General features: G+C 41.6%; 1 protein-coding gene across 1 annotated transcript in view; it reads right to left on the bottom strand.

The window, feature by feature from the left end:
- The window catches only part of SLC7A10 (solute carrier family 7 member 10), a 77,022-nt gene that overhangs the window by 14,509 nt on the left and 42,635 nt on the right, over positions 1 to 19,878 (bottom strand). The window contains exons 2-5 of the mRNA XM_034788195.1: positions 13,258 to 13,462; positions 4,151 to 4,302; positions 2,592 to 2,717; positions 962 to 1,115 (exon numbers count right to left, since the gene is read on the bottom strand). Coding sequence (XP_034644086.1) covers positions 962 to 1,115; positions 2,592 to 2,717; positions 4,151 to 4,302; positions 13,258 to 13,462 — 637 coding nt within the window. The remainder of the gene's footprint in view (positions 1 to 961; positions 1,116 to 2,591; positions 2,718 to 4,150; positions 4,303 to 13,257; positions 13,463 to 19,878) is intronic.

Genomic DNA, 19,878 nt, shown 5'->3' with positions numbered 1-19,878 from the left:
TTGTTTCTATCCAGAATGTGTAATACCTGAAATTATACCTTGCTTAATTGGGGGTGAGGTATGTGTGCTGAACATCCAGAACCAATTGAAGACCCAAGAAGTGTCATGTGAATTCATCATTCCATTTTTTCATCTCAGAAATTTTTAAACCTTTGAGCTTTTGCTGCTTCTTGGTGGAAATCACTCTCCCCCTGGCTTTTCAAACATGATGGGGAATAACTCATTTCAAAGCCTGGACTATCAGCACCAAACATGATGCCAATCACCCTTAGAGAACTTTATTCCTACAGCTAACAGCCAGCATCCACACTGCACATACCACAGAAGAAGGCAGGTTCAGAAGTGTTTCATAAATGGAGTGGGATGAGGGGAGGGGGAAGGGAAAATTCTGCCTCTTCTGTAAAAAGACATTTTAATCTCTTCTTTATGTGTTCCCTTTGGGGGAAATGTTGTCTGAAGAACCAAGACCACAGACAATATGTTTTGGTATTATATAGATATAAAATACACACACACATAAAATATAATGTAATTTTGTGAGGCATCCCATCAATGGTATAGATTGATATATAAACAATAACTAGTTATGTTTAGTGCCATTAACATATAAGCAATAGGTAGTTATATTATGTTTAGTCCCATTAATACAGATTAATATGTAAGCAATAGACAGTTCAATAGTGCCATAATGTCAGTGTTACACCTATATGATATCTTCGTTCGCTGAGAGCTATGTCTAACTTGATGGGCCAAAGACATTCTTAATTTCAGCATCTTCATTTAACTTGCCCTATATGGGATCTAAAAAAGCAGGTGATAACCTTAATTACCTTTACTTTAGATATGTATAGACATTTAGTGATGTCAGTCCTGCTGCAGAACACACTGTGCATGGTACCAGCAGACTGACCCACTGTCTTTACCTCAAAAGTATCTGGGTCATATGGAAATAAATACTTGCCTGCGGGGATCAACTAATTCTTCTGTTACATAATTCAAGAAGTTCCACCCACTGAATGCAAATGACCCTTGAAGAAAAGCTAATGCTAACTGTCCCACAGATGGAGACATCCAAAAATTGAATGCATTGCTTGGTGTTAGTTCTTCATAGTTTCCTATAGACAGAACAAAAGCAAGAAGTTAAGTCAAAAGTGTAAAATATTATGATGCTGACTGGTGGAAGTGCTGATCGGTGGAAGTTGTAAACTTCCTAGAATTGTGCCCATTCCATTTTATATTATGTTTACTAACCTTAGACTGTGCTTCACTGGCTTGCACCCTGAGAACTGGGAAACATGAACATCAAACTACCAGTGCTTCCTTTAGATTCTCATACAAAACTGTCCCAGGGCACAGCCTTGATGGTGTAAATTGTCACAGCTGTATTGATAATGGGATGGGTGCAATAGGCTTTCCAAAGAGAATTTAATTTCACCAATAGTACAGCACTAGCTATATTGACAGAGCTGCCACAAAACCTGTGTGATCCCCATTGACGTCAATGGAACTATGACAATTTATACCAGCTCAGCATTGGTATCTGATGCCCTAAACTCTCATCTCTTCTGAATGGAGTGACTGTCTCCTCTACAGGAACCCAGAGTTCTTCAATAACATTCACTCTACTCAGAACAAAACCCTGCAGGGCAGGTGGAATTTTTCAAGCTGTGGGGCTTTTTTATTTTTAACCTGGAACGTGGTGCCCTCGCCTAACTATGCACAATTTTTTAACCTCTCTTCCTGGTTAGGTGTAAATACTGTATTTCTGTCCTCTCTATATGACCCATTTCACACATGCTGAAAACATCATCATCCCTTGGGTCCTGTACTTTTCATTATGGGGCTGAATCAGTAAGATACATAAGCACTTGTCTAATTTTAAGTACGTGAGTAGTCCCACTGCTTCCAGGGGAACTGGAACTACTCGTATACTTAAAGTTAGGCAGCTGCTTACATTGCTTGTTGATTTGGGGCCTTGTATACAGAGTTCATCAAAAGCAATTTAAAATTTGAGGAACATGTCATTGAAAAAATTACACTATAAATCTACCCAGTGAGATATTTCTCAATATTTCAGTTTAGTGCTTTACTTTACTTTACTGAAAACAACAGTTTTCTTTGAGAGAGAAACTTGTGTAAGGATGCTACATCTTATTTTTGTACTATGTTGCCTGTTTGATAATTACTTATCATGCTATGTTCTGAAGAATACTTCCTTTGTGATTGCACCCATACTTGGAAGGAATCCTGTAGCTTCAATTAACAGCAATTAACATTAATTATTTTCAGTTTAGTCACATATTTATGTCCATCGTACACAGTGGTGTCTTTGCTAGGCTCTACTTGAAACTTGCCCTCCCACAGATCAAGTAACTTCACCAGCTACCTCCTTGTCCAGTTTCTTTCAAATCCAAATGCTTGCTAATTGTAGCAGAGAACTCTGTCAGCAGGGGAAATGAAATAGGCCCTCAGAACTCTTCCCCGGCCTGCTAAGAACTAGAAAACAATGGGATGGGCGCAATAGGCTTTCCAAAGAGAATTTAATTTCACCAAGAGTACAGTACCGATGTTTAGGCTTTCTCAGTGAGTACCTTTAAAGATCTGTATGAAGCCCATAGTAATGATAAGGGCCAAGGCTAACAGTTTTCCTGCTGTAAATATATCCTGGATGCGAGTTGCCCATCGAACGCTGGAGCTGTTCACCCAAGTCAGGAGTACTAGAGAGCAGAAAACCGAATTCAGTGGAACAAAATTTTGTATATTTCAGAATATTCATTAACAAATGCTGAGAAACATAGACTGCTAGTTTCCTATCAGCAGACCAGATGGAAATCTACCTTGGGTTTGGATGGGTCTGATGAGCAGGATTAACTCCACTCTAGAAAACTGCCTGTTTCAGAAGGAAGTTTGCCAGAGCTCTATCCTGGATGCCCCATCAATACTTAGGAAGTCCTAATTGTGGGAAGGGACTTATGTCAACTGAGGGCATGTCTACACTACAAAATTAAGTCAACCTAATTTATGTCGGCGTACAGCTGCCGCAGTAATTACATTACTTGTGTTGTCTACACTTTGCTCCTTGAGTTAGCAGTGTGTGTCCTCATCAGGAGCACTGATTGAACTGTTAGTGTGGGGCATTGTGGGATGGCTTCTGAAAGCCAGCAACAGTCGATGTTAGCAATATAGTATCTACACTGAAACTGTGTTGACATAACTGCATTGACATTGACTCTATGCTTCTCGTGATGGTGGAGTTATTAAATCAGTGTAGTGGGCAAGTTATGACAGCAGGAGCGAAATGTTAGTGTAGACACTTATGTAGTTAGGTCGATGTAAGCTGCCTTGCATTGACATAACGTTGTAATGTAGACCAGGCCTGAGGGGAAGTGGTGAGTCTCTCCATCCCTTTTCATTCTGATTTGCTCCCCTCTGGGACCTTAGTAATTAATTAAGAATTGGTGGCATTTGTTTTTTTACACACACATATAAAGGACTTGCGAATTGCTAACCCATTTGTTGAGTTAGCAACAGTGGCTTAAATACAGTAAAAGCCATGAGTCTCAAACTTTTGTACTGGTGACCCCTTTCACATAGAAAGCCTCTGAGTGCAACCTCCCTTATAAATTAAAAACACTTTTTTATATATTTAACACCATTATAAATGCTGGAGGCAAAGTGGGGTTTGGGATGGAGGCTGACAGCTCACAACCCCCCATGTAATAACCTCATGACCCCCTGAGGGGGTCCCGACCCCCAGTTTGATAACCCCTGAGTAAAAGGGTCTTAGTTACTCATACTGAGTCCCACCCCTTATTCATCTTTCAACCTGAACCTCAGACCTCAGTTTATACCTAATCCAGATGTGCACACCTCCTCTTTGGTCCATTGCTTTGTGGAATATATCACCCTATAGCACACAATGAAACTGAAAATAAGACTCAGCTAAGCCAGCATGATATGTAGCACCTCCCCTCCCCACATTCAGCCTCCGACCACCATAGTGGAACTGCCTTGGTTGCTGCAAAGGGGACTTCAGTGACCATTGGTGTGGGGTGGGGGATGGATTTGCCCCTGAGAGAATATTAAACCTCTTTGATGTAAACATGACGTAAACTTCATAGGAGCATAAAGAACATTAGGCAATACTCACATAAACACACTGTGGAGAGGACCCTGGAGGCATTATAAGGTGGGATGCAATTAGGGAACACCGGTTGTAGAACATAGTTTGAAAATGTCAGTGCGATAACAGCCAGGCTGGTAGGGTACATGATAAGCACTGCACTCCATAGCAGCAAAAAACTGTATTCACAAGAAAAACAATTGGTGCTGCTGTTACACCAGTAAGAATCATTTGACTGTACAACAGTTTCATAATCTGATGACTATCTTTATAGGAGCCTCAGAATTAGGTAGCTATTTTTCTAAACCCCATCAAAACAATCACTTCTCTGGTTTCTCCCCAACCTTTCTTTACTCTTATTTTCCCAAATCAATCTGTTTTTTCATATAAATTGGATGCGATGTAGCACACAGTTTAAACATGCACATAACAAGGAATAGAGACATTCTGTCAGCATATTGAGTTAGCTTTGCATGTCACAGTGAGAGTATCACCAATGGATTAAATGGTGCCCCTGGAAAGGAAAAAGATGTGTTCTAGCATTATGTGTTACCACAACACACTCTTTGTTCTTTAATCTTAAAGTTGTCTTGAGCATTGTCTAATGGCTAGAGCAGAGGTTCTGAGCTATATTCCTAGCTGGGCCACGGACGCTGTGACTTGTGTCAAGTTTCTGCCTGCCCTTTATTTATAGGTGTTTCAGTTTTTGTTAGCCCAACCTGAGACACATAGGACCTGAATAAGAGCAACTGAGCACCCACAACTTCTACTGACTTCAATGGTAGCTGAAATGGTTTGCCCAAAATGAGTGAATACTTTTGAAAATGTAGGCCTTTACATTCCTCAGTTGCTTACTCTGTGGAAGGGGATAAAAATACCTGCCTCGGAAAGACGTAGGAAGGCCTAGTTGATGTTTATAAAATGAGATCACTGGCTGAAAGGGGTATATAAAGAAAAAGTATTATTTATGGGTTGCTTGTCTCTGACCAAGATATTTTGATGTCCAGTGGGCTTCCTTCTTGCAGGAACAGAACCTTCAGACCTCACTTCTGAACACTTCAGAGGCATCTCCTTTGGTCAGACTGAGCTCCACAAACTTTCCACATGTTCAGTGTTTTTTACTTTAAGAGGGAAGCATTCAGCTTAACTTAAAATACATTTTTTTCTTATCAATTGGATGGGAACTATGTGGTAAGATATAATCAATGCAAGAAGATGAGATGCTACTGATTCTTTTATATAATATATATATAGTAGTGGCATGCACAACACAGATGCAATTGTTTCCCAGGCATCTTTTCTTGGCTACTTTCTAGTTCATACTAAAGCTGCTTAGTCCAGGGTTGTTCTCTTATAAGCTCTTCTTTCCCAGCATGCCTTTCTGTAGCTGGCCCTTTAAATTTGGCAGAGCAAAGCAGCTCTAGCCCTAAAGGAGACATTTTGCAACTCATTGCTCCTTGCTGCACCCTCCTTTCTTGTAGCTGGTAAGTGCTCTTCATTCCTGTTATGTTAGTTTCCCCCTTTTTGTTCCAGAGGAGTATGGCATGTTCTCACACTTTCTTTTTCTTATAAACCATTGTATCATTAACTTTGTAAATCAACTGGCACATGTAAATAATTGGTTACATTTCCAAATGACAATGTACTTTAAAAACCCCACTGCATGCTCTCTCTTTACTTTTTTTGAGTGGCTCTTTCCCTACATTTCCTACAGTTTTCATCTCTTTAAAGAAGCTAGTTCAGCCAAGTTCTTTCACACTGTTTATTATTATTATTATTATTATTTGTATTAACCAAGTGTCTAGGAGCGCCAGTCACGGACCAGGATACCATTGTGCTAGGGACTGTACAGACACTGAATTTTACATAATAATTGCTATCCTGTGGCTGTGTGAAAAAGCATAACATCAGGGGGTTATTGTGCTGCTGGTAGCTGTCTTTGGGATGTGAATTTTACTTAGTTATAACACATTTTAAAGTAGAAGTTCTTTTGGATTCTCTCAAAAGGAATTTATTTGGATTATAATGTTAGAGCCTGAGGGTTAAATAATCAAAGATTAATAAAATTTAAAGATTGAAATAATCAGTTGTTGACAATGCTGATCTCTGACAATGCTGACTCACCTGATTGCTCTTCTGGTCAAATGAAAGTGCCCCTTTCCCCTCAAACCAGCCTCTGCCTGTGTGTATGGAATTTTGATGGGTGTGGACTGGTGTGAGTGCAAGGACTGGAGTATTTGTGGGTAAAACTCATGAGTTTTTCCCAAGAATGTTATAATATCTTCATGTACAGTGGTGAATGCAGCAAAGTCTACATAGTGGTGTATACAGGTGAAACTACATATGCCCATTAGAAGCAAGAATTTGAAAATCAGATCCGAAAAGCAATATCTCAGTCAACATCGGCAGTCACTTGTACATTGCAATATTAAACACATTAAAATTGGTATTTGGTACTATGAAATTTACTGGGAATGTGAATAATTCAGTAGAGAGATCTGATACTCAATTTGTTTCACATAGAATGAAATACATGCAGGTTTGATAAAACCAATTAAGTTAAATGCAGATTGTTGCCAGAGGATTATGAAGCCAAATTGTCAAACAGGGAGTTCAAAACAGAGATCAAATAAAGATGAAAGGATGACACAATTAACATTTAGGCATATTTTAATCTTAATTTTGCTATTAGTCTCAGGTGTTTTAATTAAATCCTAGTCTTGAGTAAAAGATATTAACACTTGAGCCCAAACTGCTATTTGTTAAAGGGGTTCAATTTGTTCCTATTAAGCTTGGGGGAATTAATGCACAGATGTTATGCAACATGATGAGTCGCCACGGTAATGTTTGGCTCTAAACTACGACACAGGTTGGAGAATATGATTTGCAGAACAGAAAAAGAACTGTTTTGAGTAAACTAAGGCCTGGACTATATTTAAAAGTTAGGTCTACGTTGCTACCATGCTCAGAGGCATGCAACATTCACCCTCCTGAATGTCTTTATTAAGCTGACTAAACCCCCCCCCCACTATAGATGTGTCTAGATTGATGGAAAAATTCTTCTGTTGATTTAGTTACCACTGCTTGAGGAGGTGGATCACCTACAGCAATGAAAAAACCCCTTCAGCTGCTGTAGGAAGCATCTGCTACAGTGGCATAGCTGCAGTGTTGTAGCTGTGCCACTGTAACACCCATAGTGGAGACATGGCCTATGGTTAACTTGGGTTGAAGTGAGACAGGGCTTTTTTGGACACAATTATGTTTAAATGTCTGTATTGTCAGTGGAATACATAACTGCCAAACTAAACAGCAAGGCAAATGGTTAAAGCTGCAGTGTTTTATCTTATTAACAGTTCCAGTCACGAAGATAGCATACTAGGGGATTTAACCCAAGTAGATAATAGAAAAAGTTCAGTTTTGAAAAAAAAAAAAAAGGGCAGTTACGCCATGTACTCAGTTAACTGCCCCAGGCATTTGAATGGAAAGTCATTCTCCTGAGACTGGATTTGTGTGTCTGAGAATGTCAGGAAAGCAGAAGCTGAAGCATTATCTGATAAACTTTTGGGATTGCTCTGTAATTCACTATGGTGGAATCTGAGATGTTAAAATCATTCTTGCCTTACCAAAGCTGAGAAGGAGTCAGACATTTTAGAAAGAGGTTTAGACAGTTTAAAATAAGAACTAGGGTCCATAGGCGCTGACTTTTGTTTTTTCCCATGGATGCTCCGCCCCAAGGCCCCACCCCAACTCTACCCCTTCCCCCGAGGCCTTGCTCTCACTCCACCTCTTCCTGCTCCCACTCTGCCCCCTCCCTGAGGCCCCCCCACCCACTTGTCGCTCACTTCTCCCAGCCCCCTTCCGCAAAGCTCCCCGCCATCCCGCTGCTGCTCCTCTCCATCCTCCCCGAACCTCTCCCACAAGCTGCTTAACAGCTGATTGGCGGCCAGCCCCGAGGCCCCGCGGAACAGCTGATCAGCTAGCCAGCCCCAGGGCCCACCCAACAGCTGTGGATGGTGGGTGCTGAGCACCCGCTATTTTTTTCCATGGGTGCTTGAGTCCCGGAGCACCCACGGAGTCGGCATCTATGCTAGGGCCCAAATCCTCCAAGATATTTAGTTGCCTAACTTCCACTGAAATCAGTAAGCGTAATGTGCCTAAGTACCGTTGAGGATTTGGGCCTAGGGAAAATGTAACTGTTCTTGACAGTGATTTAGAGCAGTGGTTCTCAAACTAGGGTCGCTGCTTGTTCCGGGTGGCCAGCACGTCCCTCGGCCTGCGCTGCTTCCTGCAGCTCCCATTGGCCTGGAGCGGCGAACCACGGCCAGTGGGAGCTGCGATCAGCCGAACCTGCGGATGCGGCAGGTAAACAAACCGGCCCAGCCCGCCAGGGGCTTTCCCTGAACAAGCGGCAGCCCTAGTTTGAGAACCACTGATTTAGAGGGATCAGATTAAATGAGGCCTAGAACAAATTGCAGCCTGGGTGAGCCTCATTTCCCTCATCTGTGGGATAATACAGGCCTCTTCGGGGTACTCTGTGAAACAACTTGTTACTGTTAGTGAAATGCTTTGAAAGTGGAAAGTGCTGAGTATTATATTTATTGCTCTTAATTCCTCAGCATCCATGATAGTTCTTGCTTGGTTACTCTCTAGAGAGTCCTGGAGGAAGGAGACAAAACTGCGGAGCGAGGTCTCATTTCCTCGTGGACTCTTCCTGCATGCAATGCCTCTCTTTCCTTGAGGGAGAGAACCATTCTACTTATTACTAGCATTGTATCAAATGCAGGCTGAATTTTTGCCTTCAGAAACTTGAGGCTTTGTAATAAATGAAAACATTTAACGTCTTATAAGTTAATTTAAGATACGTTTTGTTTAAAGTTTGAGGTAACATTTATTAAAGTCTTGGGTTAGGTCTCTATGCTGGATGTAATATTTATTGATTTATATCAAGTACTTGATATGGTCAATCATGATCTGATAAAAAAATACAACTTGCCTTCAGTTACATTGTTCTTATTGAGCATAGAGAAGAAAGATTATATTTATCAGAAATGCATAGGTAAGTTTTATGAACCTGAATTTGTTGGTAAAAATGCCACAGGCATACATATGAAGCCTATTATTTACTATTTTGGGTAATGTTCTTTTTATGACCTGTGTACGCATGAAAATCGATATGTATGCAAATGCACTGCACCCAGTTATACTGCTTTGGCAATACAGGATGTGTCAAAAATACTGCAGTTAGTGTGATCATATTCAAATGCTATTTAAAAATTATATCATAAAAATAAAAGGAAAAAAAGGAAAAAACAGGCTCACTGGCATAAGATCCAAAAGCTAGTGCTATACCATCCAACTCTTTTTCTTTGTACCTAAACAATGAGAATGAGAGAGAGCGAGAGAGAGAGTGTGTGTGTGACTCCTCCTTGGAAATGTTCATCATGCAAAAATATGACAAAGAGAAAAGCTAATCCAAACTGTATGTGCAAAGGGACACTGCTACACTGTGGGTTTTGTGTGATTACTAAGGAAAAGAACAGCAGAGTTATGGCATGATTTTTAAAGATGCCTAAGGGATTTGGAAGCCCAGTTCTCATTAAAATTAATGGGAATTGAGTGCCCCACTCCCTTAGGACATAATTCCCATAAACATATTTGTAAAGTTCCCCAAAGTGCTGGATCTCAATCAGCTTGGCTTTAGAAATTCAACATTTTGGTTACTTTGTCCTTGATAATTTGCTGTAGCAAAGAATTACACCCTGGGCGCACAGTCCTGCACTCCTGTCTCATCTTCCTACTGTGCTCCTGTGACATGCAGGCACAGGGTCATTCCTGCCATAAAGAGTAGCACATAGGAGGCTGCTCCCATCTTTTTGTCTATATCCTTTCCTGCAGCTGCTTCTTCCCTCATCCCATGCAGATGCTCAGTCCCTTCACAAAGCCAATCTCTCTCCTTCTCTGCCCCTCCAGTATCACCCAGCATATTCCCAGCACCATCCTACCACTGTTTCTCCATCCCTATCCACCTTCAATGCTGCTTACTCCGATTTGGCCCTTCCCATACCAGCTGCCTTCTGCTTGTCTAGTCCCCCCTGGCTTTTAAGTAGCTCCCACTGCCCTCCACCACAGGCCTGACTAGGATTCCCTGTTGGGACCCCACTTTTCTACTGACGAGGTTTCCCTCTCAGATTAACCACTATCCCAGTGAGCAGACCTCTGTAGTGATAACTGAGGCCTAGTGAGCCTAACAGTGGGAAAGTGGATACAAGTTTATAAAGTGTTAAATAACTTATCACAATGAATGTTGATGGGAAAGGTGTAAAAGGGAGACAAAGACCAAATGAGTCTGAACAAAATAACTCAACGATTGTTAAAATCATGCCTAGTAAAAGAAAGAAGAGTGGGACTACAAATCAATGGACTAAAATTAGTGTGTTGGAAATTAGGCCTAATTGGTGGACAAAATAATCAGGGGATGGACTATTCCTCCCACCATTCACGTCTGGGTCCTCAAAAAGAGACTTTGGGAGAAATTAGCAACCAGAATGCTGGCTGCCTGAAAGATGGGAGACCACAATGGGCTTCACCATTATGGCTGCCACCCCGGCATCTCCTGGGATCCACAGTGACACTACTGGGCCTGCTCCTGAGAGATGTCCTGACCAGACTTGGCCAAAGAAAAGGACCCAAATGACATCATCACCTCCACTGGCTTCCACTAAATCTCCCAAACACCATCTGGGGTGTGAAATTTAGTTATTCCCCTTGTGTGTTCTTTTCCTTCCCCACTTCCTCAACTACCACTTAGCCAGAAAAGGTGTCTGAAGACTCCTCAGCTAAAACAACCCTGTGTCATACTCTTATGACATCCTTTGGTTCTCTCGGGAGCACAAATAAAGTCATTTTGGAGATAGAGAATTGGAGCATTATTTTTCATCAGGAGATAAGATTATACTTCTCTTGATATTGCCTGGCTAGTGTCACTTTGATTAGGAACTAAATTAGGTTTTATTCTCCAATTTTTTATTAGGGTTTTTCTCTTACTCTCTTTTTTCTCTTACTAAAATTAATGGATATTGTGAAATTGTGGTGGTGAATACTGACTTTCTGGGTTCCCTTATATGAAACATTCATATCATAGCAAGTGGCATTGTCTGTAGTGTCTTATGTTTTTCCCCTCATTTCAAGGAGCAGCCATGATTACAAAAACTGCTGGCACCATGTCCCTGGCAGCAACATGTCCCTGGCAGCAACATGTCCCTGGCAGCAACATTGCTATCCATGGGAAGCAGGTGGCAATGTGGAAGCAAGTGGCCCTTGTGTGAACATTGTGTTCCTGTAACTGAATCCCTGAGCTCAGCCGGGTTGACTGTGTGTTCACTAGAAAAAAGATATGATAGTAACTTGAGTTGGCTAACTCAAGGTGAAATTCTAGTTGAAGACAAAACAGTTTGTAGTTTTCTTGAAAGTAAACCATAGTCTTTAAATTGCTTAACCTAGTATTTCATGTGAAAACTACAAGCTGCTTTGTCTTCACTAGGATTTTGCCAAGAGTTAGCTAACTCGAGTGAAGAATATCTTTCCCGCCCCCCCCAGGGAAAAACAATGCCGCATACATGGAGCCATCTTACTTTCTATTCTCGAATGGAAGAATTCAAAGTAAACTCTGCTGGTTAAAAATGTACATTCTCCATTCCTTATTTTGAATTATTCCCACAAGGACATAATGAGCCACTTAGTTCTTAAGAGATTAGGTAGCCTGGTTGTTTTAACATCTTCAATCCTGAATTCTTTGGTGCTATATGCAAAGTGTGTCACATAAGTGGCTAATAGGTCATTGAGGGATTTTAATAAAGTGATGGTTCATCTCAGGAACCTAGGTTCATACAGAAATTTGTTTAGTGGCCTGAATCCTGTGGTCAGTATCTGAAAGTTACCTTGTAATTTTTTACATTTGCAGTAGCTGTCTGTACAGAGAAACAAACTGATGGACGTGTGGGAAAACAGGACTGTCATCTGACAAGCATGAGCAAAGCTATAGTCCACAGGGAATGTTTCACATTATAGGCCTGGGCCTCACTGTCCTGAGCATGACAGTTCGCTAAAATGAGAGAATATTTTTGTTTAATACTAAAAAAAGTCAGTACCCACCCCCATTCATTTTGTCATTTAAGTTTGCAAAGAGTGTGTTTACTCTTCATATATAAAACAGTAACACATAAAACACCTATTTTGATTATAAAATCGCCAAGGAATCCAGAAGGTGTAGAAGCATCTAAAATAGAGATGTGAATAGAGGCCAAGAACAGCTTTTTTTAAACTTATGTTTAATATGCAGTATAAACTTATAGTTTATAGGCAATATACACAGGCAATATAAACTTAGTTTCTTACTCCTCCTCACTCCCTTTATCACTTTATTCCACTCACAGTTGTTCAGGAACATGGGGTGTGAAATGGCGTATCTTCCCTTCTACAAATTTTTCACAATATCATGGTGAAGTGATCTGTACACTTCCAAGATATGAACCACAGTGGTGCAAGCTAAGGACCAAAATCCTCAAGTGCTTCTCTAGAAAAATTTTAATTTGGCCTGTAAGTGATTTACCATATCCTGTTGTGGGAGGGTGAAATCACATCACAGAAGTAGGAGTATGTTGTTTCTTACTCTGATAATTAGGGATGGGCTTGGACTATGAAGTCTAGCTCCAGTTCAAATTTCCCCATGTCTGAGGCTGCTCAGATTCAGGGTATTCTTTCAGACTTATCTTCAGTGGTTATATCTATATGTATATCTATGAGAGAGAGAGAGAGTAAGTAAATACCAGATGGTATAGTTTGCAACACTGTACTTTCACATCATCAGTTTTATTCAGTTGGCTGAGATTAGCCAGAGAGTTTTTCACCAAGCTGAACTAAAATAACCAAAAGGTAGACATAGGTACAGGATAGTATTATTTGAAAACAGTCAGAATCACTTAATAAAAGTTTCTTATAGACAAATAGACACTTTAATTGCAAGTTCAGCACAAGGGGAAATTGACTTTTTCCACTAAATATTTAATATAAAAATGTTTTCAAAGCACCTCATTAACATCATAAAAGATGAAGGATGAAATGGATGCAATACTTACCCAGCTAACCCACCAAAAATCTCCGTGACATAGGAATAATCCCCTCCTGATTTTGGGATAGCAACTCCTAGCTCAGCATAACATAAAGATCCAAGGACAGCAATTCCTCCTCCAAGCACCCAAACAACAAGAGCTAGTCCCACTGACCCAGAGTGTTCCAGAACTCCTTTTGGTGAAATAAAGATTCCAGAACCAATAATGTTACCTGGAATAAACAAAAGATTGGTGGGGTGTTAGGGGAAAAGATAGAGGTAAGTTCTCTCATTGCTCTTCTAAGGTTTGATTGCATTTATGTTTGCATAAACCTTAAGGAAAATGTTGCAACTTAGCAAAAATCAAGTAAAATGGAGAGCATTAGGTCTGCTGAAGCAGTTTATGGGAAGCTGGTGAACATATTTTTACTAAAGCACTGCAATTATACACATTTAAACAGTTTGTAAAATTGTTCCCTCTCACCTGCACTGTCCCCAGCTATTATAATTAAAGGGTTCAGGAATTTATTCTCTCTTTCTAAGAGGAGTCTAAGTAATATAAAGTCCATTTACAATATAGATCAGAGTCTAAATCGGGGTGGGCAAACTATGGCCCGCGGGCCAGATCCTGCCCGCGAGCTGTTTTAAGTCAGCCTGCGAGCTCCCGCTGGGGAGTTGGGTTCGGCCCAACTCTGGCCGGGGCGCTGGGTTGGGGGGTGCACCAGGTGGCTCGGCCCCGCCCCGGTGCTCCAGCTGGGGCGCTGGGTCAGGGGCCGAACCAGCGGCTCGGCCACGCTCTGGCCTGGGAACTGGGTCGGAGGCAAGACCACGCACCTTGGCTCTGCTTCGGTACTCTGGCCGGGGTGCTGGGTCGGGGGCCGGACCACGCAGCTCAGCCCTGCTCCAGCGCTCCAGCCGGGGCGCTAGGTAAGGGGCCGCACCACATGGCTACTAGAAGCCAGGTATGGCCCCACTCTGGCTCCTACGTGCTCCAGTGGCCCTCTCTTGTGCTCCAATGGGAGCTGCAGGGGTGGTGCCTGTGGACGGGGCAGCGTGCAGAGCCGCCTGGCCACACCTCCGTGTAGGAACCGAAGAAGGGTTATGCCACTGCTTTTGGGAGCTGCTTGAGGTAAGCGCTGCTCGGAGCCTGCACCCCTAAGCCTCTCCCCATGCCCCAACCCCCTGCCCCAGCCCTGATCTCCCTCCCGCTCTCTGAACCCCTCGGTCCCAGCCCAAAGCACCCTCCTACACCCCAAACTCCTCATCCCCAGCCCCACTCCAGAGCCCACACCCCCAACCAGAGCCATCACCCCCTCCCGCACCCCAACCCCAATTTTGTGAGCATTCATGGTCCACCATACAATTTCTATTCCCTGATGTGGCCCTCGGGCCAAAAAGTTTGCCCACTCCTGGTCTAAATTATACATGGTCTAGCTACAATGTGGTGACCAATCAGAGGCTGTCCTTTGGGGCTCTGGCCAAAGGAACAAATGAATTTAAACCCATGTTATAGCTTGTACTTGAACAAAATCCTTTAAAAGGCTGAAGTCCTTGAAGTCCGTTAAAGTCTTGATATTTCTAACACGTGCTCAGTGTCCATGGATTCTTAAGGGATAAATAATATTGTGTGAACAATATATAGGACAATGTGAACTTTGTAGTACTAATGATTGATACATGAGATGAAGTAACACTACCAATACAAAGTGAACACTCGATTGTTGCAGCATTTTTCTTTCATATGGAGCCTGTCTACTCTCACTGAACTCAATGGAAATTCTGCCATTGTCTTCCTCGAGTGCAGGAGCAAGCCCACAGAGATTAGTCTCAAGGGTTAGCCCTAACAGGAGAGACATCCCTGTTAGACTTGGGGTTTTCAGTGCAATATCCTTATCCTGACAGGCTCATGTGCACATTTTTTTCCAACATCAAAACTTCTATAAAGAGAATAGGGAAACTCCTGCAATAATATTCTATAAAGAGACTTTTCTCCTCTGTGTGCGCGTATACACACACAAAGTTGGCTAACTTTGAGCTACAGTTGTTGAAGTGCATTTCCTATCAATGCAATCACTAAAAATCCTGGCTAGCACCAGTTAATCAACATTGACATCTGGACCAACACACTTCATGTGCCTGTCCACCCACATGTCATCGCACCTGATTCACTCTTTCTCATCTTCTGCACAACAAACATCCTTTCACTTCTAACATATAACCACACCCGATGCACACTTCTCATTCTTCAAATCATGCTAGCATGCACAGCCTTAACTCTTATCTCAGTTTTCTTTAGACAGAACTAACACCGACTTTCTTTGCATTGGTCTTCACTGCAGAGGACGTGGGGGAAGATATCCATGTCAGAGCTATTCTTTTTGGGTGATAAATTTGAAGTATTAGCCTACACTGATGTGCCAATAGACGAGGTATTAGAGCAAATTGCTTACATTAAACAGGAATAAGTCACCAGGACCAGAGGGCATTCAGCCAAGAGTTCTGAAGGAACTCAAATCTGAAATTGCAGCACTGCTAACTGTAGTATGTAACCTATCGCTGAAACAAGCCTCTGAACCAGATGACTGGAAAATAGCTAAAGTGATGCTGATTTTGAAAAACGGTTCCAGAGGTGATACTGGCAATTACAGGACGGTGAGCCGAACTTCAGTTCTGGGCAAATTGGTAGAAACTGTAGTAAGGAACAGAATGATCAGACACATAGATACATATGCTCTGCTGGGTAAGAGTCAACATGACTTTTGTAAAGGGAAGTCATGCCTTACCAATCTATACAATTCTTTGAGTGTGTCACTGAGGATAGTTCTCTGAAAACTTCAGGTCAATGTGCATCAGCAGTCAAAAAGGCTAAACGAATGTTAGGAACTATTAGGAATGGGATACAAAGTAAAAGAGAAAATATCATAACACTGCTATATGAATCCATGGTGTGCCCATGCCTTGAATACTGTGTCTAGTTCTCAGCACTCCATTTCAAAAAGGATACAGTGGAATTGGACACAGTTCAGAGAAGGGCAACAAAGAAGATTAAGTGTATGGAAAGATGTCCACATGAGGAGAGACTACAAAACCGTTCAGCTTAGAAAAGAAACAACTAAGCAGGGATATAATAGAAGCCTACAAAATCATAAATGGCAAGGAAAAAGTGAAGAGAAAAGTGTTTTGCCCTTCCCCACAATATAAAAACCAGGGGTCACCCAATGAAATTAATAGACAGCAGGTTTAATACAAACAAGAGGAAATATTTTTTCATAAAATGCACAATTAACCTGTGGAACTCGTTGCCATGGGATGTTGTGATAATCAAAAGTATAACTGGATTCAAAAAAGAACTGTATAAGTTCATGGAGGATAGGTCCACCAATGGCTATTAGCCAAGATGGTCAGGGATACAACCCCATGCTAAGGGTGACCCTAGACCTCTGACTGCCAGAAGCCATGGGTGGATCACTCCAACTGCCCTGTTCTGAACACTCCCCCTGAAGCTCTGGTACTGGCAACTGTTAGAAACAGGATACTGGTCTCACCCAGTATAGCAGTTCTTATGTTCTTATGTGTGGAAGGAAGCAGCTCTCTAATAGGAGGTATGAGAAGGCTGCAAGGTACAGAATGGTCCACTTGGGGGGGACGGGACTGATGACTAGCTTGGTATTTCACAAGACTAAGAGTCACTATTTCTCCAGTGGATGGCCCTGGTGTTCAGATGTGTGGGGGCAGCACTCAGGGTCACATGTCCCCTCCGGAGGTGCTGCTTGGCTTGTATTGAGCATGCTCAGTAACATCTGTTGAAGCTGCTGCCCTCTCTCTGCCCACCTCCTTATCGGCAGGTACAGGTCATCTCTGCTGGTATTTGTTGGTGGAGGAGTGTCCCACAGTTGTGGACTATAACAGGTGTGCTGAATCAGGACGTTCCTGTTGCAGAGTCTAGAAGGTTCCTAGCTCCTCACACATCAAACAGCCTACTTCCCTGCAGATATCAGGCCACAGATAGATCTGCTACCACACAGAGTTGCTATAGTGCGTTGTCATGGTAAATCCGCAAAACAAAAAACAGTTCCACATCAACATAACAGACAACTCATCAAGATGCATCCTCAGAACAACATACTTTACATAATGACAATGGAATGAAGGTGGTTTTTATAATTGTTTGGAGCTGGGTGGCTTGGGTATCATAACAATGAATTTAGAAAGTGGGAGTATTTTACACCAGCCCTGCTAACGTGTTCACTCATGTAGGATAGAGCTGCTGTATTGTTACTTTGTGTTTAAAGAAGTAGAGTGTTTCCAAGCCTGCAGCTCAACCAAGTCAAAACGCTAAGCTTTAAAACTTTCATTTTGGTGTCACGTGAGTTCAGCTGAGGTGGCATTATATATATGCCTGCAATTCACACTGGTGTGAATGTGATATGGACTTTATTATTAGCTGTGTGATACTGGATGGTGAAGGGTCTCTCTCTCTCTCTCTCACACACCCACACACAAATAAAATAAAAAATGGGCCAACTGGCAGTTCAGGGAAACAGTGCCTGAGGGTGAAAAGGTACAGCAGCTTAATACAGTACTGCTGCCAACGCCAAATGTTCAAAAACCATGAGCCAGGCCCCCAAAATCATGAGACTGGTTTAAATATCATGGGATTTTAAAAAAGAACAAAATCAATTTGAGTTCTTTTGATTTGCTTTCTGGTGTTTGAGCATTTAGTGTACACTTGGTTACATTTTCAAGCAACTTTCCACAACTAGGGGCAGAAACTTACTTTTTTCTTTAAAAGAAAGCTGAGATTCCCAAGTAATAACTTTGTCTCCAGGAACTGTGGCTTTTAGAAAAACACTAAACATCATGAGATTTTTGATAAAATCATGAGAGTTGGCAACCCTGTTAAAGTAGGGTTATTAAATCTGCTGTAGAACCAGAATCTCAAATAAAAAAGCAGATTTTGCTAGAGTATTGGTATAGGAACTCAGTGAATAACTTCTGCAGTTGGCTGTCTTCTATCTTGTAACAACACTGAATCTCTTCTTAAATATTTTCCCCTGGATGTCACCATTTTTTGTAGTAAAAACTACTAGGTTGCTTTACATTGGTGATTAATTGCACCTACACATAAGTGACACTATCCTCTGAGGATGCATTAGAGTGCTACAATATCAGGATGAGGTAATCTCATGGTATCACATTAAAAACTGGCAAAATCCAAGACAAGAGCAGACTCAGAATTTGATCCTATTTGTATTCAGGAAGGAACTGTGTGTGCGTGTGCATGTGTGCAAAGAAACAGATTCAAGATTGATTACAGAGTGCTGTTTAAGATTTCCCTTTGGATTTACAGCCTAGTACAAATTTCAATGGATTATAAAACTGAATTACATCTTTTAAAATCAAATGATGTCCCGCCCCCAAACAAACAAACAAAGGCCTGCTGTATCTCAAAATGATTAGTTTAAACTGTTTATAAAGCTGAATAAATATTTATCACACAAGAATATAGAAATATGCAAAATAGAATTTTCATCACGGTTTTGAAATGACTAAGTGCTGGATAGAATCTCACACAAAAGGAATTCCTATTGGATATAGACTAGAATGATTGAAAAATATGGTAGAAATCTGGTTAATATTATGTTTGTGGCAGAGCAGCCTTCTGGCTGACACTTAAGATCAGGACAGTGAAAATCTAATTAACATTCAAAATAACCTTCTCAAGGGAAGACAGTCACCCGGGGTGGAATGCTAAACTAGTCTGAGGGAACTTGATGAGTCAAACTGGAACAAGAACAGCTATTCAAATAAACTGCCTTCTAAACAAGTGATATGATCACAGGTCCAGTGCATTCCTTTTGAGCGCTGTAGATTACATAAAAAAAAATTGGTACATTAAGACTGAATGCATAGAAATGGGTAATTTCAGGAAAATGCAAAAAATACAGTGGGTATTGTGCCAGAGAGAAGTGTATGACCAGGTGCAGAACTTGAGCAAACTCCATTATCCCTTGTTTTGATAGGGAAAAAAGGGTTGTGTGGCTGGTATGGCAAGGCAGGCTATTCACACCTATCTATCAAAGTAACCTGAGAGTATAACAGACACAAAGAAAGGAGGGGAAGCTTCACTGACACAGAGGTAGGTGACTGAGGCCACATCTACACTACATACTTTGGTCGACACAAGTTATGTTGGCATAAAGCCGTCACAGTTGGTGTATTGCTTGTGCATGTGCATATTTGGCTCCTTGCGTCAGCATTGTGTGTGCTTACTGGGAGTGCTTGTGTCAATGCACGGTGTGGTGCACCATGGGTAGGTATCCCAGTGTACAACTTGCCACTGTTCAGTGCACTGTCTTTTGGGAAGTCTTGGCAATGTATCACTGGGCAGAAATGTGTTGTGCAGGGGTGACTGTAAGCAAGGGGTCAACTTCCAAGTGTGCAACTCTCTGCATTCCATAATGTCATCTATATCCCATAATATTTATACTTTTTTTCAAAATCCCACGAACCTGGGCAACCCTCCTTAGTGTCTGTCATTTCTGACCAGGGCCGCCCAGAGGATTCAGGGGGCCTGGGGCAAAGCAATATCAGAGACCCCTTCCATAAAAAAAAATTTGCAATACTATAGAATGCTATATTCTCGTGG

Source organism: Trachemys scripta, chromosome 13 (assembly GCF_013100865.1).
Source record: "Trachemys scripta elegans isolate TJP31775 chromosome 13, CAS_Tse_1.0, whole genome shotgun sequence".
NCBI classification, from domain to species: domain Eukaryota; kingdom Metazoa; phylum Chordata; order Testudines; family Emydidae; genus Trachemys; species Trachemys scripta.
This window is presented reverse-complemented; position numbering and strand designations above follow the sequence as displayed.